Raw genomic sequence first — 26,665 nt, 5'->3', positions numbered from 1 at the left:
ACTCACTCACTCACTCACTCACTCACTCACACACACACACACACTCACTCACACTCACACACACACACACACACACACACACACACACACACACACACACACACACACACACACACACACACACACACACACACACACACTCACCTTTGCTGTGATTCAATTCATGCCAGGTCTTTTTATATTATATATAATTTATATTTTTCAATTTGCTTGGAAAAACTCCTTTTTGCGTTCATTTTATCACGACAATATTCGATAGTACAACTTTTTGAAAGTTATCAGTAACTCAGGCAAAACATTTGTGTCTTGAAAGGGCGCACGTTTTCATCATAATTTCCTCCTCTTAGGGCGGAGTTAATAAGTGATAAGGTTCGATACTTCATTCTGTGCATCCGTGTTGCTCTGAGCTTCAAAACAAGCATCTATAGTTTTCAATCAGATTAATGAAACTGGTACCTGCGCGGCGGGCGGGCCTAGCTAAACTTCAGGAGTTAGAGGGTCACGGTTTTCAAGAATAGATATGGTAAAGTAACTTATTATTATCACGTTAAATTGAAACTATACATGGTTTTTAAAATTGTTAACAACGACATTTGTTGTGATATTTGTGCATCAGACAGGGACTTTTGGGATGAAGGCCGTCACAAAAATACTAGCGTTAACCGATGTTTTCGAGGAGGACTCAGAAAATGAGAGAACATTTTACGGCTATTCTGATTCTGACAGTGAAATCGACGTAAAAGACTATTAGTGACTTTTCCTAAATATACTGCAAGATCCAGCATCAGATTGAAAACAATAAATAGATTTAGTAAAGGCAATTATTGGTTGTTTTACAATATAACGCTGGCAAATTAGGAATATTGTCGTACGATAATGTTACCCTGTTTGAAAACAGAAATGCAGCAGTTCTACTTGTCTTCAACGAGAGGTTTTGTTAAAATCAGATCAATTTAACTTTGAAAACTTTGGTGTAAGAGATGTATCAGTAGCCAAAAAGAAATTCCATTGGATTTTAATTTGTTTTCCATCAGGATTCACATTTGGAAGATGAAGACCAGCCTGACCTTTCACCCAAGAAGCAGAGGGCCACATCTAAACCATTTTCTGGGTCCCAAAAATTCCAGTTGAGAGTGGCACTTCGCTCCACTCCCTCTACCCAGCAGTCCACTGATGAAGAGGAGGCAGAAGATGAAGAGAAGATGACCAAGAAAAGATTGCTAAAGCGGGCAGGAAAGACCACTCCGGCAAAGAAGAGGAAACGTGTTGCATGTGAAGATGTAGAGACAGCCGTAGAGACAGCCCTAGAGACAGCCCTAGAGGCAGCCCTAGAGACAGCCGTAGATCCTGAGAAAGATCAAGGATCCGATTCAGCAGAAGATGTACCTGCCTCCTTCCTGGACAAGAGAGAACGGACCATCAAGGCCAACAAAGCAATGGTAAACCAGAAACTATTTACAATATTGTACTATTTGAAAACTGCTTGATTTAACAGCGGTTCCCAAAGTAGTGGCTAAGTTAATAATACGAAACAGATAATAAAGGTAGAGCTGTTGGGCCAGGGCCTGGATATCATTTAAGTATATGTCCTTAGATTTGACTAATGAATGAAAGTTCATGAAAACGTAATAATATTTGAATGTAGTAAAAACTGTATTAGTTTTTAGTGCTAAAAAAATATCCCTGCTACACTGACTTGAGAAACTTCTAATTGTACCTTGTCTATAATTGTTCACTCCATGTTTTCTAACAGTTCGCTCAGCTGATGTCGGACCTGAAGAAGATGCCAGGAGGTGCAGGGATTCTGAAAAACCAAACCGGCCCGGAGATGAAGAAAGAGAAAAATTCTGTGAGCTAATTTAAGAAAAAGTATCTCACAATAGAGATGTTTTTGCAGTTTTTAATAGAAAGAAAAGAGGAGGTGGAAATACAGTTAGAGCATTCATATCTTGCTTGAAAGTGTAAACCATAGGAGAAATATATTTAGATACAGATAGATGGCTACATTTTTTAAACTGAGAATTGAGAAGATCTCTGTTTTTAATAGTTTTGTTCCGAGTTGATTTTATTGACCATCTGCTGCAGCGTCCCCCTCGCTCTGCTGAAGCTGCAGGAGAGACCAGGAGGAACCCAGAGCGGGCGTCTCGCAGACAGACTCGCTCTATGGGGGGATTTGAGGGACCTTTATCCCCTAAGAAGGAAGAAGTGGAGTGGAGCTTGGAGGAGGAGCTGCTGGAGGTCAGCAGCACATTCATTTATCAAGGACAAGTGGAAAATGTTTAGAAACACATTGTACTACAGCACTGGATGTGTCGTGCTGTAGGAGGAGTGTGGGTTTGTTTAAAACTACATGAGTGTTGTATCACCCTTCAGCAACATTATACAAGCGTGGACATGCTACATTCCATTTGATCTTTGTAATATGTACTGTAAAGTGGTTAAATAGCTGAGCAGGTGTTGGTCTTTTTCTAGGGCTAGCTAACCTATTTGGTGTGTTGTGTCATTTTCTGGGTTAAACTTAAAGGTGTCCTATTATACTATTTTTAGGCATATATTATAGGTCTCAGAATCTGTTTTGCTCAAAATACCAAACGGATCACCCATTCTAGCATTCCTCATACCCCTCTATCCCAGCCCTGTTAGATGGGTCCGTAGCTTTAAAAAGAAGAAAAAGAGGAGAGCTCATGCAGGAGGATTCTACCCAGATACTCAGCTAAATGCTGCCATGATTAAACGCCATATTATGCTCCAAACCACATCAAGGATTATTTCTGAAACAGTTTGGAGCTCAAATGTTTTCTCTCTCACAAGTTTGCCACAAGGTGGGTACCTTTTTATATCCGGCTTTTTTACACATACTCTCTCCAGTACAGCATTAGCTCTGAGTGTTAACGATGCTTGCTAATGTAAACACAGACCATGGCCGTTTCTCAATGTTGAGTACACATGCTGCAGAGCCACTATTTCAGGTAGACTACGTCATAGAGTGGCGCAGAATGCTTGGCATTTAAACAGTCCTTCGGCGCCACTCGATGACGTAGTATACTTGAAATAGTGGCTCTGCAGTATGTGTACTCGACATTGAGAAACGGCCCATTTAACTTCCAAAACACGTCGTGCATTGTTTCTGATAGGGCCGCGGGCATAAAGCCAGCCCATATTTGCGATATGTCATCACGACCGCAGCAAATCTGGATCAGCTCCGTTGTTCCCCCGTTTTTAGAGATGTGGGTAAGGAGGAAAAGAGAGGGTTGTGTTTTCTGACACTTTGTGGGTCTCCTGACACACCGGGAACACATATTTATGTATAAAAGACATTAAAAAGTGAATTTTGCATGATGGGTGACCTTTTTAAAGTTTAATAACTTATAATCGTCATTTTTTTTTCTTCAGGTACGTCAAGCCCCACGGCGCCTTGCCCCGCGGCCTACTGCGTGCAAGCCTCATTGTATCCGTCCTGTGGAGGACATCACAGAGGAAGAGATTGAGCTGGTGGCAGACATCATGACTGAAAAAGTCTACAACAGAGACACAGTGATTTTCCCAGCTCTACTCTACCTGACATGCTCTTTTTTTTAAATATGTGTGCCCACATCATGTGAGGTTGTAGCCAAAGCTAAAGACAATGCATGACATGTTGTAGAATGTCAGCGTACCTGTCGACTTGTTTGTGTGTTTTCAGGGCACGACATGTCATCAGTGCCGTCAGAAAACAGTTGACACCAAGACGTGCTGCCGCAGTGAGGACTGCAGAGGGATTGTGGGTCAGTTCTGTGGGCCATGTCTGAAAAACAGATACGGAGAGGATGTAAAGAAGGCTCTGTGCGATCCAGTGAGGCTGCTAACACACTAATACACACTTTACACTGTTGAAGATGCACCAAAGATAATCTCAGTTTTTAAAATGGGGAAATTGTTATTTACCAAAAATATCAAGTGAGATTTTGAGGCACGTTTTATACACATTTAAAATGGCTGTTTTTACAAGTGCATGCCAATTTTAAAATCCTGGTGTGGACATTATTGGTCAGTTAAAATAAAGTCTCAAGTATATTAGACTTTTTAACAATTGGATCACATGGGTAACAACTCTGTATATTCACACGGCCTGAAAAAGGCATTTACTGTGACTAATTGTATTTAAGGGCAAAGTAAATAAACTAACTTCCCTTCAAGATTTGTGGCACAATGTGAGCCTTATTATTTCTTTGAATTACAAATGTTTTTGTGGCATTCAGACTATGTTTTAAATATGGACATTTGTGTTAGTGTACCCTTTCCCCCTATAGTAGCTCTACACTTCTAGGAACCCTCCATTAATTAAGTGGCAAGACAAAAAATAAACAATATCTATCGGCCTGCTTCTAAACACCGGGTTGTTCACAGGCCACGTTTCTCTGATGTTCATTTGCAGCCCCTGCAGGCACCTCAAAGTATTGGCAGACTAGTGTTGTCATTAAATACTGATATATTTGTACATTTGTTACTTTCTCTCATTCTTAACCCAGTCATTTAAATGTTTTACTATGTGGTTATCTTCCCAGGATTGGAAGTGTCCTCCCTGTCGTGGCATTTGCAACTGCAGCTTCTGCCGGAAGCGTGAGGGCCGCTGCCCGACCGGCAACCTCTTCCCTCTTGCCAAGTACCAAGGCTTCTCTGACGTCCACTCCTACCTCAGCAGGTGGGGAACTAATCGAGATTTCATTTGATACGTTTTAGTGGTTTCAAGTTGCTGATCAATGTGAAAGAAACATCCCTTTTTTATGAAAGTGTTTATCTGGAATCTGATTTTTATATTGCTTTTCCGCCTTTATAGTTACAGTGGGGCAAAAAAGTATTTAGTCAGCCACCAATTGTGCAAGTTCTCCCACTTAAAAAGATGAGAGGCCTGTAATTTTCATCCTAGTTATACCTCAACTATGAGAGACAAAATGAGAAAGAAAAAAATAATCCAGAAAATCACATTGTCCGATTTTTGAGAATTTATTTGCAAATTATGGTGGAAAATAAGTATTTGGTCAATAACAAAAGTTCATCTCAATACTTTGTTACATACCCTTTGTTGGCAAAGACAGAGGTCAAACGTTTTCTGTAAGTCTTCACACGGTTTTCACACACTGTTGCTGGTATTTTGGTCCATTCCTCCATGCAGATCTCCTCTAGAGCAGTGATGTTTTGGGGCTGTCGCTGGGCAACACAGACTTTCAACTCCCTCCAAAGATTTTCTATGGGGTTGAGATCTGGAGACTGGCTAGGCCACTCCAGGACCTTGAAATGCTTCTTACGAAGCCACTCCTTCGTTGCCCGGGTGGTGTGTTTGGGATCATTGTCATGCTGAAAGACCCAGCCACGTTTCATCTTCAATGCCCTTGCTGATGGAAGGAGGTTTTCACTCAAAATTTCACGATACATGGCCCCATTCATTCTTTCCTTTACACGGATCAGTCGTCCTGGTCCCTTTGCAGAAAAACAGCCCCAAAGCATGATGTTTCCACCCCCATGTTTCACAGTAGGTATGGTGTTCTTTGGATACAACTCAGCATTCTTTCTCCTCCAAACACATCTAGTTGAGTTTTTACCAAAAAGTTGTATTTTGGTTTCATCTGACCATATGACATTCTCCCAATCCTCTTCTGGATCATCTAAATGCTCTCGAGCAAACTTCAGACGGGCCTGGACAAGTACTGGCTTAAGCAGGGGGACACGTCTGGCACTGCAGGATTTGAGTCCCTGGCGGCGTAGTGTGTTACTGATGGTAGCCTTTGTTACTTTGGTCCCAGCTCTCTGCAGGTCATTGACTAGGTCCCCCCGTGTGGTTCTGGGATTTTTGCTCACCGTTCTTGTGATCATTTTGACCCCACGGGGTGAGATCTTGCGTGGAGCCCCAGATCGAGGGACATTATCAGTGGACTTGTATGTCTTCCATTTTCTAATAATTGCTCCCACAGTTGATTTCTTCACACCAAGCTGCTTACCTATTGCAGATTCAGTCTTCCCAGCCTGGTGCAGGTCTACAATTTGGTTTCTGGTGTCCTTTGACAGCTCTTTGGTCTTGGTCATAGTGGAGTTTGGAGTGTGACTGTTTGAGGTTGTGGACAGGTGTCTTTTATGCTGATAACGAGTTGAAACAGGTGCCATTAATACAGTTAACAAGTAGAGGACAGAGGAGGCTCTTAAAGAAAAAGTTACAGGTCTGTGAGAGCCAGAAATCTTGTTCTTTAAAAATCAGACAATGTGATTTTCTGGATTTTTTTTTTTTTTTCTCATTCTGTCTCATAGTTGAGGTATACCTAGGATGAAAATTACAGGCCTCTCATCTTTTTAAGTGGGAGAACTTGCACAATTGGTGGCTGACTAAATACTTTTTTGCCCCACTGTACATGAAGTGAAGGCGCTGACCTCTGCATTGTTTTATTTCTCTCCTTACAGCCTCCGGAGTAAACTGAAGAATGAGGACAACGATGTAGAGATGTGATAACACTAGGTGGAGTGTTTGTTCAGTTTTATGGTTAAGTCTGTTTTAATACAAATAAATCATACCAAAGCTGTGATTTTAAATGAATAAAGTATTTTATAATCAGCTGATTGTTGTGCATGTTTCATTGAGACAAGATGAAAAAAAAGACAAAATATATTTATAATTTTAATCCAGCTGTTGGCATTTGCAGTAGTTGTTTACATACAATATAAAATCCAATATTAAAATGGGGCTGAAAAATAAGGGCACTTGTTTATAGAGTTTCAAAGGAAAGTTATAAACATACAATTCCTGTCATAGGATATAATTATTTTTCCAATAAAGCAGATTCCTGAAACAATGAAACGGGTGAGAATGATCTTTTCAGAAAAAATGTTGACCCTAGCATAATTACATTGCAACATTTTTTTTTAAATTCCTTAACCAAGGGATTTGTGTCCGGTGCTGTGCCTCAAGCTGGATAGTTTCCAGTTAGACCTTTAACATCTGCATACCACAAGGACAAAGTATTAGAAAGTTGACGGACCAAAGAAGGATTCCCTAGTTTTGCTTATTAAATGAGTATGAACCTTTGGTTTTGAGCTTACATATTTATGCTGTCTGGACATAACAAAATACTTCACTCCAGATATGACTAAAAAGAAACAGTTTTCCATCGAAAGAAAACAAACTGACACGACTGCAAGGCAAAGATGATGAGTATACCACAGGGGAAATCTCTTGGAAGATCTGTACTGTATATGTTCTATGGCAGAAAGGCTCTTAAATTTAAACATGTAATCTACATATATATATATAAAAGTAATAACAGAAGATTAAGATTTGATTGTGCATGAGGAGTTCATACAACGGAGAGGCAATCTCCTGCAATCATGCAAAGATGATCCGGCCCAAGCTGAGAAATTCTGTAGCCTTTACATTTCCAAAAGATATATACATAAAAAAAATCAAAATGTTTTGCTATGATAAACATATCAAAGCTTGATGGCTTGAATAGGTACCTACAAAAGAGGTTAAAGAGTTATTCTCAGGATTTCAGTGCCCTGACACACCTACATCCTCACATGATAATAGCACTCATGGCTCTGACCTGCACTCCTCCTAAAACACTTTCCATATTAGCCCCAAGACACTGATCGTTAGTTTGAACCCAGAAATGTGAGAGAAAAAACAAAATGTTTATTGTTCTAAATTGTTAGGATTTTTAGGGATGAATTTAGCATTATGGGCTTTTAAGCCAAATACAGCAGCCCCGTCTGTCGGCTGGAACCACCTGATGTTTAGGAGGACAGGCAGCTAAGCCCACAGCCTTGGAAACAAGTGAGAGTTCCTTAGTAGTGTTTCTCCTTCCTAAAGAAGCTCGTGGAGAGGGTATTACCAGCTGCCAATTTAATATCAAGCGTGCCAGTGTGTGTTACTGCAGTCCCACTATCAAGCAGGACTGAGTGCGTGTGGGTCAAATCTTGGTGTAGTGACATGTCATTTTAGGGGAAATACAATTTCATGATGATTTCTTAAACCAAACATTTTCATCCAACTCTGACCCTTAAACGCTACAGGTATCTAAATACAAGATGGAGCTTATTATTCCTGACTCAATTGTCATAATCAATAGTGTCCGTGTGTTGCATTTGAGACCGCCTCTCCCGCCGGACAGGTTCCGTGTCTGCAGTCCCACATGCCCTTTTTTACCCCAAATGTCCAAAATGCATCATCCACTAGCGCCTGTCCTCCTGCTCCAACACAGTCCTTAGTAGCTGTTTCCATTCATATGGTGAAGGTCCACCTGCATCATGCTGATCCCGCTGCTGGCTAATCGAGCTATGCTTTCTGCGGATAAGGTCTCCATGGTGACAATGGTGTGCTGTTCACCAGATGACACGGTGCCTGTGATGACTTTTGTTCCTGTAGGGGATGCTGGGTCGGTGGAGACCGTGCTGCTGCTGGTGGGGACTGCTTTCTTGTTCAAGTGGGTCTTGATGTGCTTGGAGAGGTGATCGCTGCGCATGAAGCGTTTGGGACACTCCGTGCAAACAAACCTTTTTTCACCTGAAAGAAGGGAGGAACAAAAGTCAACATATAAAAATACTGCAGCGGGTATTACCAGACTACAACAGACCATTTAAGAATGTTATACAATTTTGTATCTAAATATTCTAATGAGAAGATGCAAGATAAGATGATATTATGCAAGATTGAAGTGGATCAGAATTGCATTATCCATTTTTCTGTGATTTATTATCTTTAGTAATTTTCTGGCCTTTAAAATGTCAGATATCAGAAATCTCCCAAAGCACCAAGATGACACACTGAACCTTGAGGACATTTACTTTCATTCAGATTTAATAAAAAAAAAAAGATAAGCATTCCAATTTAAACCCAAAGAAAGAACTGGTTTCAAAATATGCAATTCATATTCCATCAATTGAGTAATTATTTGATCATGTTAGAAAAAAAGAATAATGTGGCCCTTCTTTCATTTCTAATATTAAGTTATTGACTTATTACTTTTGTGTGAGATTGAATGTCCTTCACTAAACAGAATGCTCACCAGTATGCGTCCTCTTGTGGCGCTGAAGCTCGTCTGAGCGGGTGAATCTTTTGCCGCAGAAGGACCAGCCGCAGACGAAGGGTCGCTCTCCCGTGTGCCAGCGCAGGTGAGCCCTCAGGTGGGACGTCTTGCCGTAGATCTTCCCACAGCCGGAGATGTGACAAATGTGCTGCTTCTTTTTATTAGGGTCCCTGCTTGATGTATTCAAAAACAAAACAATCAGAAGAGTTAGAGGCTTTCTGATTTTTACCAACAATTAGAGGGTACATCAAATCAGCTATAATAGAAGTTTGTCTTTCTAAAATTCCCTATGAAACAAACAATGAACAAAGTCAGTGACATACCGTCCCTCTCCGTCCTTGCAGAAGGGGCAGGTACAGGCTTCTCTGCGGTTACGTCTCCCTTGAGGTTGTGGGCTTAAATCCTCATCATCCATAGCTGTGCCGTCATCCAAACTTTCTCCACCCCCCTGCAGCGCCTGGTCTACTGGAGTGATGAAATACAAATACTAATGTGAGCATCTTCTATACATTTCACATAAAGATGACATCATATATCAACTTTTTCCTGTATTATTTCCTTTACGAAAATCCATCCCACTCCATATGTCATTTCTGATCCAATCTACTGTAATAGGTAAGGTGATGAATTGATTGGTTTTGGATATTGTATTGTTTATGGGCATTTACAATAGCTTTATTCAACAGGCTTACAAATCTGACGTGTACCTAACAGTGCAAGTACCATTGAGATGAACGTGTTGATTATAACTAGTTTAGTAATTCATTTATGAATAAACAGTGAAGTGCCTGGAAACCTGAGGCTTGCAGGCTTTGACTATTATTCCAAAGTAAAAAAAAAAAAAAATCCATTTTTTTTTTTTTTTTAACCGGACACATCCTTTATTAATCTCGGATTGAGTATACAGAGAACCAGTTATTTCTGCTTCCTAAACGTTTGTGATGTGACCACAGAGAGTGAAAAATATGCCATCCAGTAAACAGAGCCATCTAAATACGTAGCTGATGGGAAGCACATGATTTCATTATAAGGATAACCGCGCAAATCACGTGCACCAAAGCAGACCCAATGATTCTTCACGAACATCACAAATGTAGGCTAGCTAATGTATTATTGCATAATGTAAGGGGCTGCCAATAGCAAAACTAAAGAGGGGTTAACACGTGACGTGATAATGGCTGCTATTAAATGGGAAGGTTCAAGTTACACCTGTACTATGATACAGTGGCCAACCACAACTCTTTAATGTCATCTCAGTGTAAACTCAAAAGATACAAAGTTGTCAACAAGATAAAAAAGGCATGCAGTGCCGTGAAGTGTTCAGGAAACCCTGGGCCAGCTGAACCGGTTAAACCAGCAGAGCAAGCTCCACACACACACACACGGAGCAAAAGGGATCAAACCCAGAGATATAGGATACTGACAGTTTTCGGTGTGAGGGAAAAATGTCAATACAGAGAGAATCTGGACTACTTAACATGTTTACTCAGCCCAACTGCCATTTACTGTACCGCTGAACAATTACTGTGTACTATCATATTTGTTGTTTATCAGTTTTTCCTAGAAGATATAAACACAACATTTCCATTATTTTGAGTAAAGCTCAAATGTATGTAAAGATGTCTGAATAGTACTGATAAAAGTAAAACAACTTAAAAAAAAACATATATTAATACATTTTAAATTATGAAAGTCCTGTGTGATGATGCCATTATTGAGTAAATAAGTCAATTTTTAAAATATTTGCAGCATCAACAAAATATGTATACTATTAGGCGCTTTCACACCGGAGTACTTTACCCCGTACTTTCCCTTTTAGTTCCGATAGTTCCTGGGATTTTGCGTTCACACCAAAAAGAGAACTTAGTTCATGAGAACTTTTCACCCCCTTTTCAGTCCCTGCTAGAGAGCAGGTTTCCTAGGGAGAAAAAAGTTCCAATTTCTGATTGGCTGGGCGAAATGCAAACCACACCCCATAAAACTCAGAAAGGTTTTGTGAAGCCGCCATTGTATTTGCTGGCATTAGCATTATTAGCATTATTAGCATTATCCCAGCGCACCAACGCAGAGAGACTAACTTATGGCAACACAAAAGAAAACATGGGACTGGGAGCGATGGAGATGAGGAGGTTTCGGCGTTCTGGCGGAAGGCTTCAGTAGAAGCTACTGGGAGTCCCAGCAGCTTCTACTGAAGCCAGTCCCCAACTCCGGGGACTTCCGGCCAGGGACTTCTGGCGACAGTATACGCTATGAAGTTGTTTGCGGTCTGCTAGTAAACCCAAAGCAGAAGAAGAAGAAGTGACGTCAGCGGCTTAATTTGCGTAATCTTCCCTCAGGGACTTATTCCGGTGTGAACGCGATCTGCTTTAGTTCCATGGGGGTACTAAGTGCTGGGAACTAAGTACGGCAAAGTACTTGGTGTGAAAGCGGCTAATGACTTGTTTTACACTGAACATGAATTATTCTTGGAGAGCAGGCTACTGACTGACCTGCTGAGCTGGCGATGGAGATGGGAACCGTCTGCAGCTGGTGCATCTGCAGGCCAGTGCCTCCGATCGTGTTGAGATTTATGGTCTGGAGGCCTGGGATCTGCACGGTGTTGACAGATACTCCGCCAGCTCCCCCCTGAGCCTGGCCGAGTTGAGGGAGAGACTGCATCGGGGCCAGCGTTATCTGAGGCCCCGTTGGACTCTGGATCTGAATGGTCTGCCAGCTCACCTGGCCGTTGGGGCCTACAGTGCGCAGGAGGAAGGGGCCCGTGTTTGGCATAATTTGAAGATTTTGAAGCCCTTCCTGGCTGAGTGTCGGAGTCGTAAAGACCTGGCCCCCAGCGGTCGTGACAGTACCGGCCTGGATGGTCTGGAGGGGGGCTCCGCCTTGGATGATCTGCTGAGGCTGGATCAGGATCTGCTGTGGCTGCAGCCCGTCTCTGTTGTCTGGCTGTATGGGGACACCCAGAGAAGATACGCTCTGCTGGAAGGTCACTCCATTGCTGTTGTGCGTTTGGGCGATTCCATAAGAAGAGGCCTGCGTGGTGATAGTCGGCGCACTTGTCATGTAAGCTGCCGCACTGCACACTGGATGTTGCTGTTGCTGTATAATTTGGTTCCCCCCTGTATCCCCTCCACCACTTGCATCTCCCCCTCCACTTGTTCCGGTGCTGACGGGCAACAAAGTGATGTTTCCATTTAATGACAGAGGCATATTTGCCAGGAACTGGGGTTGGTTTTGTAACATGCCATTACCTAAGCTTATATTTTGTATGGGGATGGCTCCCTGGAGGAGACTGGGCATTGTTATGATGTTTCCTCCAGCCCCAGCTCTGTTGGTCGTAGCTAGGATCTGCTGGCCATTGGCGGATGACACTATCTGAAACTGCTGCCCTGCTCCAGCAGATACCGTATTATCCTGCTGAGCATGTGCCAACTGCAGAGGCTGGCCATCTATCGTCTGAAACTGGGGAATAATCTGGTACTGGATGTTGGGCATCATACCCGACATGGTGGTAAGCACCTGCTGACCGTGCATTGATGGAGCCTGAGCTACTACGTATTGCTGTGGCTGTTGAAGCTGCTGCTGCTGCTGCTGCTGCTGGGTGCTAACAGCAACTGCTGATTGTGACAACACCTGCCTGCACTTGCCTATGTCTCCTACTGTCATGATCCCTGATGAGTCGGTGGTGACAGTGTTAGTGCCTGAGGTTGTTTGAACGCTAAGAGGGATAACCTGCCAGCCATTGGCTGTAGAGGTGAAAACACCCTGGTTTAAGTCCAGCTGTTGCTGCTGGTTTTGTTGTTGTTGGTCTGCAGATGAATCACCCTCTCCTGGGGTGTCAATTCGACTGCAAGTGGCTGCCAACAAGGCGAGAGGAGACGGCTGCTGTGAGTCCTGGAGAGAGAAAACATGAAAGAAAAAGATAACAGACGGAATCTATATCGTGAAAATAGATCTTGCCGTCTAACATACATGCTAATGGTACAAATCTAGGAAGAATGTCTGTCCAAAATATCCACTAATTTCAAATAAATAAACTGATGCCAACAACAATTGGAACACAACCCTGAATGCTGCTTTACAATAAAACAGATGACTAAAATAGAATTAGAATAATAAGACCAGGGAAATTACACAAGTAATAAACAATGTTTAAAACAAAATTCAGAACCTGAACTAAGGAGACAAAAGGATTTATAAAAAAACAAAACAAAAACATGTTAATGTATAATTTCAAATTCATGGGGTAGATTTAACAATACAAATAAAAAAATATACAGCAAAATACATTATGGAACTAGTTTTGTAAATCTAACCCTGCTATATTGCCGTACTCTAAAAACGCCCTTCATAATATTAAAACTATGCACGTCTGTTTCCAGTCCCTCCCAGAGACCGGTGCTGCTGTAGTAAGAAGTCCAGGGGACGCAGGGTGGGAGAGGATGGGAGGGACCACACGTTCTCCAGAGCAGCGGCGGGCTCGGCTTCTCCTCCCCCCAAACCCACCCATCTCCCTCCCACTTCATTTTGCCCTATAAACTGACACACTCCTCTAGCCACCCCCTCCAAGGCCAGCCAAATGGGCCGAGCGAAATGCTCATGAAGTGCCGCGGTTTGACGGGAACACCCCGTGTGGGCGAAATTTACCTGCCCATTCCCCACCCCGGTGACATGTGCTCCGGAGAGAAAATCAACAACCCGTACAAGTCCCGACTGAGATGGATGACAGATTCAAACCGAACCGAAGGGAATACATATCATTTGTTATAAGTGGGTCAAATGGTGTAGCGTGTTACGTTAAAGTTACGGTCTCTCGGCTTGCGATCATCGGATTTGAGAAACAGCGAAACTCTATTTAACTTACTTGTGAATTTCCTGTGTCTCGCTTTTGACTGTAGCCTCCGCCGCTCTCCACTGCGGCCATTTCACCCTGCTGCTGATCTGCGGAAGAAGAGTTTGTAAGATCACTTCTATTAAAAGTAGCTACATTTCAACCAGAGGACGATCCAAATGAGATAACGCTGGGTTCAACAATCTGGAGAAAACACACATGTACGCATGGTAGACCTCACGAAAATAACTCAACTTTAGGGAATGTTCTAATGTGAAGTAATTTAGATAAATACGAGGAAATCCACGCCAAGTGCTCAAAAGGGCCAGCTAGCATATTAGCTAAGCTAACTAGAAGTCAACACAACAAGTAATGTTCAGAACAACTGCTAAGTATTAGCTTAAGAGACCGACATAGTTTAAACTGCATTACTACTGTAACCTAGCTAGCTCAACTGAATATGACAAACTTCAATTGATGTGGATGAATTGTGTGTGAATGAAGAACTAGAGTTACTATTACACGGTTAGCTAAAAACCGACAATTAGCAGTTTAGTAGTTGGTCACTTTTAAACTGCTTGAGACACGAGCTAGAAAACATTACAATATCATACTTTAACCGTAAATACATGTAGAAAATGTATACTATTATTCTAATTGCTGAATAATGCTTCGTTCATAACATTCCTCTGAGTTTAAAAAGTTCACTTACTGCTCATAATTTGAAGACGGGAGGAGTTTCTCTGCTCTTTTTTCGGGTTGACACAACTTTTCACAACTTCACACAAACTTGACGGACTCCCCTTATGAAGGAGAAAGACATATGCGTTCGATTTAAACACCGGGTTAGCCCGACGCCTTCGTGGGGCACGAACACTGAGAGTCAAGCAGCAGATTGCTTTTTATTGTGTACTGTTAAACGTTGACATTATACTTTGACCATAAAGTTAAAGACTAATGCATGTAAACTACATTAATTTACATTTGGTTTTGATATCGCACTTCATTTAGAACGATCCTAGTTGATTTGCAGTCGGAGGTAATTAAAAGGTCATTTTAACACACAATAGTGGAAATACTGGTTATCAGAACAGTTGACCACATGACCAAACCTTAACAGCATCACATTGTGAAAGGATATTTAAAAAAAGAAAGACCGTTATGTCTTAAATTCTACTCAATTCTAATGCACGTTGGCATCTTTACTGTTTACTGTACTACTGCAATTAAAAAGAAGCGCACCCCTCTGTGAGCTACTTGCGAAGGATTGTTGCTTTCCTCCAATGGAACAAGTCGTGTTTGCCAACGAGCTTAAACAAACCAATGTGATTGGCCTAAAGCAGAGAATTGGGCGGGACAAAGCAAGGTAGGTTGTTCCCCTGAGCATGATTGACGTTTGGTTATCTGTTTTCCGCTTAAATGGCGCCATTTGTAAATAGGTTTACGCAAATATTGATATTTCCCGTTACTCCTTCTGTGATATTGTATTACCATTTAGCAGTGTAAGGATGCCATTGCTTATATTACGCTTTGAACACGGAGGAGGGAAAGGAGGAAGGCGGACTGGGTATTTAAGTCTTGCCTCCGTGGCCGCTGGCCGCGCCCTGTGGGCTGGGAAACAGCAAGGAGGCGGGAGGAGGCCGCCAGGGTGGAGGAGAAGAGACCCCATCACACTCAAACACTGGCTGTAGCCGCGCTGGGAGGAGAAAATGGCTCGCTTGTGGGAGGGCTTACATTTATTGGGATGTACGAGGGGGCTGTCAGTGAAGCAGCACATGTGCCCATGTAAACAGGACGGAGGGTGGAGTCCATCCTCAGGCCAAGCATGCATCCTCCAAACTGTCTGCAGTCAAACACACTGATGTTGCTACAGTTAATGACAGGAATGACCATTTATCTCTGATTTATATCAAGCAGACAGCGACCCTTTCTAACAATGGGTTGTTTCAGTTAAGCAGCTTGCTGCAAGTGCACAATCCACTGACTCCCTTTACAAGTGAAATAAGTAGCAATATCATAATATTAGTTAAAGTCCTACATTTCAAAGTATGGTATTATCTTCATCATGTAGCCTTTATATTTATTCGGGGATCTGCAAGACAAAAAAAGAGAAAGAAAGATGGCCTACAACAATTATGGACATTTTTAGATAATAAAGAAAAGTTGCCCATACAACAAGAATAACAATAGAGGTGAGAAGGTAAACATGGTAATGGTTGGGTTAATAACTGCAATTCAGCACAAATGGCCACTGTTATAATCATAAAGGCTATTAGGCTATATTATAGCATTCATTATTACTGATTATTAAAATTTTTGGGCATTTTATAAGAACTTTAAAGGTAGATATTTTGAACTTGAAAAGCACCATTGTTAGTGATAACATTAATAATTGCTCTCTCTGTTCCAGCAAGTCAGTGTGACAATGAGCCCGCATTTGAAAATACCAGGACCCTGAAACTAAAGCTGCATGAAATTCAGCGGTCATTCATTTAATGATTTATACACCTTTGCTTTTTAACTGTGCAATGTCAACATATCTGAAGCCCTGCGAAGTAAAGACAAACCTCAACTCTAAAATACATTGATCGGAGTAAAATGTCCTATAGTAAAGTAGAAGTCTAGAGTAACATCAAATAGAAAGAAACCAGTAACTTAAAAACACATTTTTAAAGCTTAGAGTAAATACTCTGCTTTTTCTAAAGTAAATCAGTGAGCAAATTTAGTCTACCAATCTTCGTTTATCTTTATTAAAGAACAAAAAAAAAATTCCATGTGCAATATTGCTTTCACCTAAAAATTCTGAATGACTTGGCATTATACGTAAATTGGTGATAATGTGCGTTCCCCTCAGTAGAAAGAGAAAGCATACAGAAAGAAAACTTATGTCCACCAAAATTAAAAACAAAACAAATTAAACATACAGTTTCCATGTTGATGGACAAAAAAACATTGATAAAAACAGCATTTGGTATGCGAATAATAAAAAGTCACTTGGTGTCAACGTTGTCTCACTTTCCAATAAACCATTGCTCCCTAATTATTTCAGTAGGTCAACAATTAAAGAATAAACCATGGATTACATAGTTGTTAACATACTGTATCATCAGGCTAACAGAAGATTTGCAATATCTCTCTTAGCAAGAATGGGTAACATTTACAAAATAATAGATTTTTGATGAATGATCATTTAAAATGAGTCTAAATAGTTGTGGTCCAGATGTGTTCAAAAATCCATTGGAAGATGTGATGATGAACACCAGCCCAAACCTGGCAAATTATCATCATCATTTGTAGCTTATAATAGATCTTAAAACATGTACATGCTTAACTAACCTTTAATAAAGCAATTATTTAAAATCCTAAAAGTTAAAGTTATGTAATGCAGTAGCCTAATCACCAAACATGATTGTCACCTGCAGTGTTTCGTGATCTGATATTATGAGGTTAATTTTATACAGGCCATTCATCCCAAATTAGAAAGCTCCGGAGAGTATGTCTTTAATGGACTTCATAATTTTAAAGAAAAAAATGACCGTTATGTCATGTGGGTGTTTCTCTGCAATCAATTGTTATGAACTACGTTGTTATAAGTATTATAACCACTTGGTCTTCCATTAACTGTGACATTTCTAAAAAAAAAACTGTTCCGACTATACTGTATGAGTATGAGTCTTTTTACTGCAGCTTTTTGCAGGATGTGTCGAAGCTGCATCCCACGCTGATAGAACTGTTGAGTTTCAGATGAGATGCAAAGTCATTTCCTACAGTCTGCTCAAACTCTCTTAATGTTCCGCGCAAATTCAGCAACACATGCAGGCCAGCATGACAAGGATCACAACAATTAACACGAAACTGCACTGATGATTTTCACCGTAAAGTCATCAGTGAAACCCAAGCAGGCTGGATGCAGTTTGAGGGTTTGCTAAAGATCGCAGATCAGTTTCAGAGATCTCAGCTTGCGACAACAGGAAACGAGAGAAAAAGCGCCACTGACACAACTGAAACCTGCCTCCATGAAGGTAAAGCTGCTTCTCTTCTCTCAACGTTGTTTTCTGAATAATAACTTAATAATAAACTCTCAGTAGGGCTAGTCCGCACCATTCAGCTAAATATACAGCCTGTAGACACCTGTCCATCGCTTATCTCATGGATCACACAAAGGTTTATCATCTTAAAAGGCATGGTGTATTTTTAAATGAGCTTGTTTGAATGATTACAAATACATTTTCACATATGTATTCATTAACATGATGTTACTTTATTCTACTTTAAAAGTTTTTAATTTAAATTGATTTGGCTTTATCTATCATTCTGTGTTTATATCTGTGCCTACTTTTCTGTTTGTCCCTCATTGTAGATAGCTACTTTATATAAACTGTGATATGCAATTCATTTGAACACACTCAGACATTTTAGTATTTTATGATGAATAAATAATTCAATTAAATCATAGCTTAAACTTAAAAAATAAGAAGAAATGTCCCTTTCTGTTGACCGGCGTCACAAGGCAAATATACTCAATTAATTTCAAATGTATCTCTCTTGGAGCTGAATTTTTGACAAGTTGTTGACTACTAAATGAATTGCCAACTATTTTAATAATCAATTCATTGGTTTGAGTTCTAAAGAAGTCAAAATTATCTTATGTTATTCTTTTTTCTATTTTTCTTTGAACTGGCTATGTTTGAGTTGTGGAGAAAACAGGTAATAAGTACTGATCTAGTAAGTGATTCATTGTATTTATAGAGGTAGGTGATTCCCAGGGAGAAAAGACAGTTACAACACAATTATTCATACAAACGAGAATATATTTATCGAGAAAATAATCAACAGATTCATCAACGAAGAAATGTATCGTTCATTGCAGCCTTCATCTCTTAACATATCCCTCGTACTAGATATCACTCATGCATATTTTGAGCCATGGTTCACCACCCCTGGAGCATATTTTGGGGGTTTGGCCTATAGCTCAGGGACACCTCGTCAGTTCCCGATAGGGAATAGCACCTTTCCTTTTACCATTTTTGAGACAATGCTTTGAACATTAGGGCGTGTAGACATGCTCTTTGTATTACATTTTAGCCAACTTTTTTCAACTATTGATTCCAACTTTTTTTTTATTTTAATGAAAACAATATTAATTTAAAAGCTAAAATGGAGCAATCTCTAATTTCTGACCTCTGGAGTTTTAGTATTGCACAATAATGCAAAAGGCCTGTCCAACCAAAAGACACATTTTATGAAGAAACATCCTGTTGATTACTTTGCTGATAAACAATGTTTGAACAAAACACTCAACGTCATGGAGATTAGGTGTCAAACGTTTTAAGTGTTCAATTTTTATTTCCTTGTTCTTCTTTCTGTCTAGCTTTGACCCCTCCATGTTCTGTCTGTGATCTGAGGCGATGGAGAGCCCACCCTCCACAGTGAGGCGGAGGGCCTGGATCAACAGCCGCCGGCAGCGCTCCACTCTGGAGCCGGACCCCGAGGGGCCGTTATGTACCCTCCCCTCGGCCTCTGTAGCTGCCGACGACGACGTCTTCTCTGACGGTGAGTCCAAACTGAGCAGGGTGTCATAGCTCTAATCAATTTGTTGATTTAGTTACAGATAAACTGAGCTCAAGCATATAAGCATATGATCAAGCATTCCAGGGAAGTAGTGTGGGCCCATGTCACTTATGCTTTTAATACATCAAATATAAGAACTTACCCGGTTGAAAATTGATTCACATAAAAAATGCTTCTTCTTTTAGAAATAGCTAAATAATATTATTATTTCCTTATTTCCTTTCATAAAATATATTCCAAATTAGGTATGCATGTTAAAGAAGACAACTATAACATAGAGTGAAATAATATGAAGAGTTGCTATTTTATCAGGATTTCCAGTAATGCTAAATGTTGTGATTTCCACAGGATGCTTTACTGGAAAGATCGAGAATTGGCTCCAGAATTGTGGGTGAGTCATCTCGCTTTACTCCTTTTGGTTTTTATATTGACATTTTTAGACTCAGTCTCTGAAGGTGAAGGTGTCAGTCGTTTGAAACCGGTTGAACCAAAAGTAAAGTAGAAAGTGGAAACTCTCTGAGGTCAGGTGTTCCAGGAAGACGTTGTAGAAAGGTAGCCACAGTATTGTTCTCACCACAATAGACTTGATGCATATCTACTGTTCCACTTGGAAAAAAACAATCTTATTTTTAGTTTAAAACCATAATGTCAGAGTGCTCTGAATTGAGATCTATCCGTGTTAAATAACAAAGCCATGACATGATGCAGACAACATTTTAAGGCAATGTTGACTAAAAAATAATGACTTAGGATATTGATGCAAACATTTCAACAAGTCCTTGAGTCTGGGTTTCACAAAAATGCACAATTTGCGGTCTGGAGTAAGATTATTTTGTAACTAGACAAAAATAATACTTCCTTCTTTCTGTTATGAAACTGAAGGAAGGATATCAACCACCCCCCCCCCCCACACACACACACACATTGTTTCATGTCTCTTATTTCAATCACCAAGAAGGAAGCTGTCTGTCAGATATGTGACAAAGCGTGTCAGTGTCTAAAACATGACTTACGCCAAAACAAGTAAAAGGAGTGGTTTATGCATTCTGAGAAGTCAACATGAAAATGACCAGATTTGTCGGGTGTAGACCATAACGCCGCTCAGCGTGTCAACATGTCTGCAAGAGGAAGTTGACAAATGCCGGCCGCCTGTTGCGAGCTGAGCAGGGAGTCGATGTCACTGTGTGTTCTGTAGCTAGGCTGCTATCACACTCCACATTCCCTCTATGGAAATTCAGTGAATTATTTCACAGAAGAAGCATGCAAATTACACTGCCTGTGTATTCATGCATTATTGTTGGGATTTCAATTACAGGGCAGAGGCCTGCTCAGAGACCACGGATCAGCTGAGTTTTGGTGAGTATGACCTTAAACAAATGAATATCAATGTCCTTTGTTTGTTAACAAATTTCACTAGTAAAAGTTTTATCAGTGAATGGACTTAAAGTGATAGTTCAACAATAATTCAGAATTAAATGGCCTCTGATTGTTGTAATATTGTATTATTATAACCATTTTACCGTTGTAGCTGGTTAACTGGAGATCATTTTATGATTGTATCTACTGTTTGGCAGTTGAAGTCATAAAAGTGATCATGTTCTGTTAATTTTGTTTTATGATTTGGGTATAACATCTTATCCAATCAGTATGTTGTAATGGAAATGGCCTATCACTATAGTGGAATACAAATAATATTTCCATTTGAATGCTAGTGACGTTAAAGTATAAAGTTACATTCAATGTAACTATTAAAACCTCACATTTGTAAAGTACTTAGTAATATAAAACATTACACTATTGAAACATATGAGCAAGATTTCAAAACAAGAATTTGGCCGTTTGTGTAACTACTTGTTATTTTAGTTATTGACTGCTTTTTCTTCTAGACTCTGTGCTGAAAGCCAGGAACTGTGACGATGAACTCAATCTTGGTGCTGATGGTGAGTACACACACACACACACACACACACACACACACACACACACACACACACACACACACACACACACACACACACACACACACACACACACACACACACACACACACACACACACACACACACACACACACACACACACACACACACACACACACACACACACCATGTTTGTTTGATTTCTTATAAAGCTTACATGTGTTCTACATATTTATGAAGACACAGTCAGAGAAATGTCCAGAGTTACCCAGTATTGCTGTAACTCTGCCAAGGAGGATGTTTTTGTTTGAAGGGGAAGTATATCGTTTTATTTGAGGTGTTACCAAACTAAAAAAGAATACACATAATGTACTTAATCTACTTAACATTAATATGACTCAGTCCTTTAGTGACTTTCTGGTACAATAACGTTTTGATTTCTTAAGCAGCCTGTCCACATGATTAGTTACAAATTGATGAATTGTGTGCTGTGATATTAACCTACATTTCAGTGTTAAATTGTGAAACACTCAATATCAAAATATTCCTTTTTAATCAAAATGTGTTTATTTTTTGTTTCAGCGTCTTTGTTAAATGGTGGGGAGATATCATCTAAAGCTTGGTAAGTAGCAGCTGTAGTATCAGGGACAATGAAACAACAAGAAAAGTGGACTGTCGCGCTAATTAATTAGTGAAGATTAGATAATGAGTATCCATGGTGCTTTAATCATTAAACGGACAGAGGTCATTCTATATTTTTAATTAAATGTTCCTATTTTCTGCAGAAGAACAAAATAAAGGAGATTATTGTCTAAGATATTTCTCACATTTTAGTGAGTTTTATATAGACATTATGAGCTACACCTCTATAAAACATGTATGTTCAGTTCAACACCCCCACCCCAACAACGAACAACCGCTGTTTTCTTTCTTATTTTGAAGACTGGGTCTGTTTCTATTGAAATGATCAAGAGGTGTGAATGAGAATGCTCTCATGCTCCATTGTATGGACTCTTTTTTTCAGTTTTGAAATATTATTTGAGACACATTTGTGTTACTGGGCTATAAAGATCTATTAAAATCTGACTATCTTTACTAAATAAACACTAGGTTAATGGATTTTTTGACTTTTCCTCAATCTCCACTGACCATGAAGCCTCGCACAGCATCCTTCTTCCAAACCAGGTCCCGGCAGACTCACCAGGTCAGTGGAACATTTCTACCTCAATATAAACATATCAGAATATTAAGATATTATTAAGATTAATACTAGATGTCTCTACTCATGTCTTGTCCACAGTACCCCTCGTAAGGAACAATGTCTGCTGAAACTAAACTTGGGCCACAGCATGGCCTCCAGCTGCCTCTCCTCCTCCACCTTTAAAACTACATCGAGGTGAGACTTCTGAGGACCAATAACTCAGCACTTTGCTTTTGAATGACCTAGTGAAGCTTTACAAATATATTTTACTCCTTAACGTCAATCTTTTTCATGTCTGTTTACACTTGAATAAACATTTGCATATCATATTTATTCTATGTAATTTGATACTTTTAATTTATTGTTTTCATTTGTATTTAACGGTCCCAAACCTTTTCTAAAGCACTTTGTTACTCTCAATGAGCATTACACATGCTTGTATTTTTCAAAAATGTGCCTCAAAAGGCTTTACAAAATCCTTTTTACTGGGATATAACTTGATTTATCCTTTTTCCTCACATGTGCTCTAGTATCTCAGAGGTCCTGCAGCTGTGTGCTGAGGATGCGGAGGAGACGCTGTACGAACTGGGCTTTGGCTGTGACGAGCCTCAGGTCACTGTCCGCATCCCTCCTCGCTTCTTAAACTTTCCTTCTCTGTCTCGGGGCATCAACTTCCGGGTTTTCCTGGACTCTCAGATACGGCGGATACGAGAGGAAGACCCAAGCCTCTCTCTTGCTAGTAAGACCATTGAGTTATTAAATCACTGCTGTTGGTTACCTCTGTCACTCGATTGTATATTTATGTTTGGCATGTGATAAGGTGAAGAAATCGTGGCAAATGACATCCATATAACTTTGTTTTAATTTGCATTTTATTCCTACTCCAGGTCGTTTCCGACAAGTGCAAGTCCTCACAGCAATGGCCAACGCTTTCTACTCCCTCTACTCTCACGTGTCCCGCACTCCTCTGCAGAAACTGGCCACACCAGAGTTCACCTTCTCCTCGTCTCCTGTGGAGAAGATCGAGCGCTTCAGAGGCAGCATCCGCAGCGAGGTGCGCTCTCCGGTGGAGCGGCTGAAGGACACCGTCTCCAAGATGTGTCTCTACACAGGCTCTCCTCGAGGGTCAGACTCCACCTCTCCACAGCCCTCACCCAGGAAAAGGGCCAGCCTCCCTGATGTTGTGGATATAGTCCTGGAGAAACACAAGAGTGGGGCTACAAAGAAACTGGATTTGGGGGATTATGACTTGGATGTCAGGCTGCTTATGGATGGGGATACATCCTGTGACAGTGGGAAAGATGCGCAAACACAGCAGAGCATGGAGGATGAAGACATTCTTCAAAATGGAAATACAACCTGTCATAAGATGCAGGGCTGCAAACAAACAGATGATGTTGATGCAGATGAAAACAGTTTCAGAGCAGCAGACCTTGACAGCAGGACTCACAGTGTAACATCTCTAGCGTCATCGGTATCAGGAGAAACTGTGATAGAAACCGAGCTGGACTCATGTGCATCTCAAAGAGAGACTGGCACTGCTGATCTGAAACCAGTTGCCAAGTTGACGTACGATCTAATCTGCCCGCAGATAGTTGAGAGTGTACACCAGGCGCCTTTCTGCTGTCAACAGACAATGATTCCAAAAACAAACACTTGTATCTCCTCTGAGAAAGTAAGCATAGATGGATCTCATGAACCTGATATACAAATCTCTATCCCTGAGCCTGACACCAGACAGACTCATGCACCTGGATCACTTCCTGTCCTGGCCCCCTACGGAGACCCCACCCAGTGCTGCATCACTGTGACGGGCTGGGAGGGGGGCGGCGTCTCTCCTCATTCCTCAAATGCAACAGATGCCGGTCATGCTTCTACTGTAATGCCTCTGCAGAAATGTGAGGAGTCATTTATCAAGGGGAGAAGCCAGTACCTGAATCCCCTGACTCGTCATATCCTGGGGCACGACTCCAACCCCCTGCAACAGGTCAACTCCTTCGAGCTGGAGGAGGTACTGTCTCTTGAATAGAATATTTATTATTTTCAGAAAATTAAGTATTAAAAAGAAAAGTTACAACATTTCTCCAGATCAAAGGTCGCTTATTATGCAAAATCCACTTTTTCAGGTATTTTATACATCAACATGTGTCCCCTCTGTGTAAAGACATTCTGAAAGTTTCAGGAAAAAAGATTCTCTCACTTTTTGTCCTGATCCATTTATATAAAAACTGAAAATGAGCTGATCAGATTTTGGCCACTATATGATGTCATAACATTGTTTTGGCTTGTGTAACCATTAGCCAATCAACAACCAAGGTAACCCCCCTCCCCCCTTATCACCAGATTCTCCTCCTAGAGCACCATTGTGTTCTTTTTAACCAAATATCTCTCAGAGGGGTGTGGGGAGTGGCTCCTTATTTTCATCTAAAGTAACAGACACAGAATCAGCACTTTTGAAACAGGGAGGTTTATGGTATGCTGCAATGATCTGTTTGGTATTTCAAGCCAAACACTTCAGAGACATATTTTGTATATAACAGAACTATAATATATTGATGAAAAACAGTATAATAGGGGACCTTTAAGTGTTTGTTGTATTTAAATTAGTTGTATTTATCAGAAAATATGACAATTGCCATGGTCACTCAACTTTGCAACTGCATTGAATTATATCAAGCTAAAGGACATCAGGTTTTAATCAGACAGATGAACTGTAAGATTATGAATGAACAAATGAACACTGTTACAATACACAATATTGTTTTAGTGAAATTGGATTAGTTATTGTACCACCATCAGCCATTGTGATGTGGATAATAAAAGAAGACATTGGTCAGGCCTAATAGTGTTTCATGGTATACATTCAGGAAATAATACTAACTGTTTGCCTGTTGACTCTACAGGTGCATAGTGCAGGAGAGGAAGATTTTGTTAAATCTGAAACGACGACAACAACCCCCCTGTCGTCTAAAGGTATATTAATAATTATTTTTGTGTGAATGGAATGTTTTTTTATACAAGCACAGGTCATAGGTAGGTCATTTATTTAAAACAGGAACAGGGAAACTAGATTTATCGGCATGAAGTCTGCCAACATTTTTTGCTGCTCAATTTTTTTCACAGAAATGGACTAACAGGTAAAACATGGGCAACACATTTGAACATTGTAGTCATAAGAAGTGGTGTGTGGCAATGTTCGAACCCCATCCACAACTAAAACGGCTTTTAATCATACACAGTTCAAACATTTCTAAACCGTAGATAAAGGAGTTTTCAGTCCAACCTATGACAGTTAACACCAGATTTGTGGCAGAAAGATAGTTGTTTGTGTAAACATACTGCTAAACTTCAATATTGTCACTGACTGTCGATCTTTTAACAAGGTCCAACATGATGTGAGGAAACAAATAGCTTTCACAAATCTATTGAAAAAGGACTTAAAATTCTAAGGAGCAAAAGCTGCGCAAATGAATAAAAGTTGTGACACTTTGAACTTTGTCTCATTAGATATATTGTTTTGGGTCCTTACATTTGAGGGAATTGGGCATGTTAAGTCCTTATAAAGTCATAATATACAAAGTAAAATAAGATGTGAGGGCAATGAAAGCATTTGTGTATGCATGTCGATGTGCAGGTGTTTTTGTCACCTGGAACATACCGTTTGTGTGTGGATTCAGGTCAGACTGCAGCTGTTTTTGTGCAGTGGTTCACTGCATGGAGTTGTTGCCTGACTGTGTTTGTGTCCCTCCTCGTGTAGGTGAGATGGTCCGGGGCGACAGCATGCAGTCAGACAGCAGCGGCTATGCAGATGAAGAAGTTAGCCCCTCATCAAACACACATAACAGATGACGGAAAAAAACGTTGACTATTTCCTGCACCAAATGTTGTTTCTAAACAGAGGCTTAAGATGTGATGATTCTGTAAAAAATGTAGTTAATTGAGAGAATTTTTTTCACAATAAGACTTCCGGACATGCAAATCATTATGTTTCTCCCCAGTGCTCATACAGACTGTAAATAAGTAACAATAAAACTATTGTAGTTCAAAGGGTTTGATGAAATTAATTAATTGAATTAGGAACGGCAGCATGCTCAAGTTG

The 26,665-nt window shown here is 40.4% G+C and overlaps 3 protein-coding genes across 4 annotated transcripts; 2 read left to right on the top strand and 1 right to left on the bottom strand.

Annotated features, from left to right (window-relative positions):
• The first annotated feature begins 373 nt into the window (after window positions 1-373).
• LOC307039832 (cell division cycle-associated protein 7-like) lies at window positions 374-7,127 on the top strand. Its single transcript, XM_079682251.1, has 8 exons — window positions 374-523; window positions 1,035-1,439; window positions 1,754-1,849; window positions 2,086-2,238; window positions 3,394-3,534; window positions 3,683-3,832; window positions 4,545-4,681; window positions 6,430-7,127. Exons 1-8 carry the CDS (start codon window positions 521-523, stop codon window positions 6,473-6,475), a joined length of 1,131 nt encoding a protein of 376 aa, XP_079538377.1. The 5' UTR covers window positions 374-520; the 3' UTR covers window positions 6,476-7,127.
• sp1 (sp1 transcription factor) lies at window positions 6,631-15,384 on the bottom strand. 2 transcript variants are annotated; one of them, XM_079682247.1, is made up of 7 exons: window positions 15,367-15,384; window positions 14,588-14,678; window positions 13,909-13,985; window positions 11,540-12,938; window positions 9,374-9,515; window positions 9,030-9,223; window positions 6,631-8,527 (listed from the first exon to the last, which is right to left on the bottom strand). In XM_079682247.1, the coding sequence occupies exons 1-7, from the start codon at window positions 15,367-15,369 to the stop codon at window positions 8,229-8,231; spliced, it is 2,205 nt and encodes a 734-aa protein (XP_079538373.1). In that variant the 5' UTR covers window positions 15,370-15,384; the 3' UTR covers window positions 6,631-8,228. The 2 variants fall into 2 exon arrangements, with proteins under 2 accessions (XP_079538373.1, XP_079538374.1); XM_079682248.1 differs by having other exon boundaries at window positions 9,030-9,220.
• Window positions 15,385-17,583: 2,199 nt separating this feature from the next.
• Window positions 17,584-26,613, top strand: tespa1 (thymocyte expressed, positive selection associated 1). Its single transcript, XM_079683000.1, has 12 exons — window positions 17,584-17,897; window positions 19,247-19,428; window positions 19,795-19,837; window positions 20,762-20,802; window positions 21,333-21,386; window positions 21,948-21,987; window positions 22,522-22,569; window positions 22,666-22,761; window positions 23,097-23,305; window positions 23,454-24,577; window positions 25,470-25,539; window positions 26,324-26,613. The coding sequence occupies exons 2-12, from the start codon at window positions 19,284-19,286 to the stop codon at window positions 26,413-26,415; spliced, it is 1,962 nt and encodes a 653-aa protein (XP_079539126.1). The 5' UTR covers window positions 17,584-17,897; window positions 19,247-19,283; the 3' UTR covers window positions 26,416-26,613.
• Window positions 26,614-26,665: the final 52 nt, after the last annotated feature.

This window comes from Notothenia rossii (genome assembly GCF_949606895.1).
Source record: "Notothenia rossii genome assembly, chromosome: 5".
Classification (NCBI taxonomy): Eukaryota; Metazoa; Chordata; class Actinopteri; order Perciformes; family Nototheniidae; genus Notothenia; species Notothenia rossii.
This window is presented reverse-complemented; position numbering and strand designations above follow the sequence as displayed.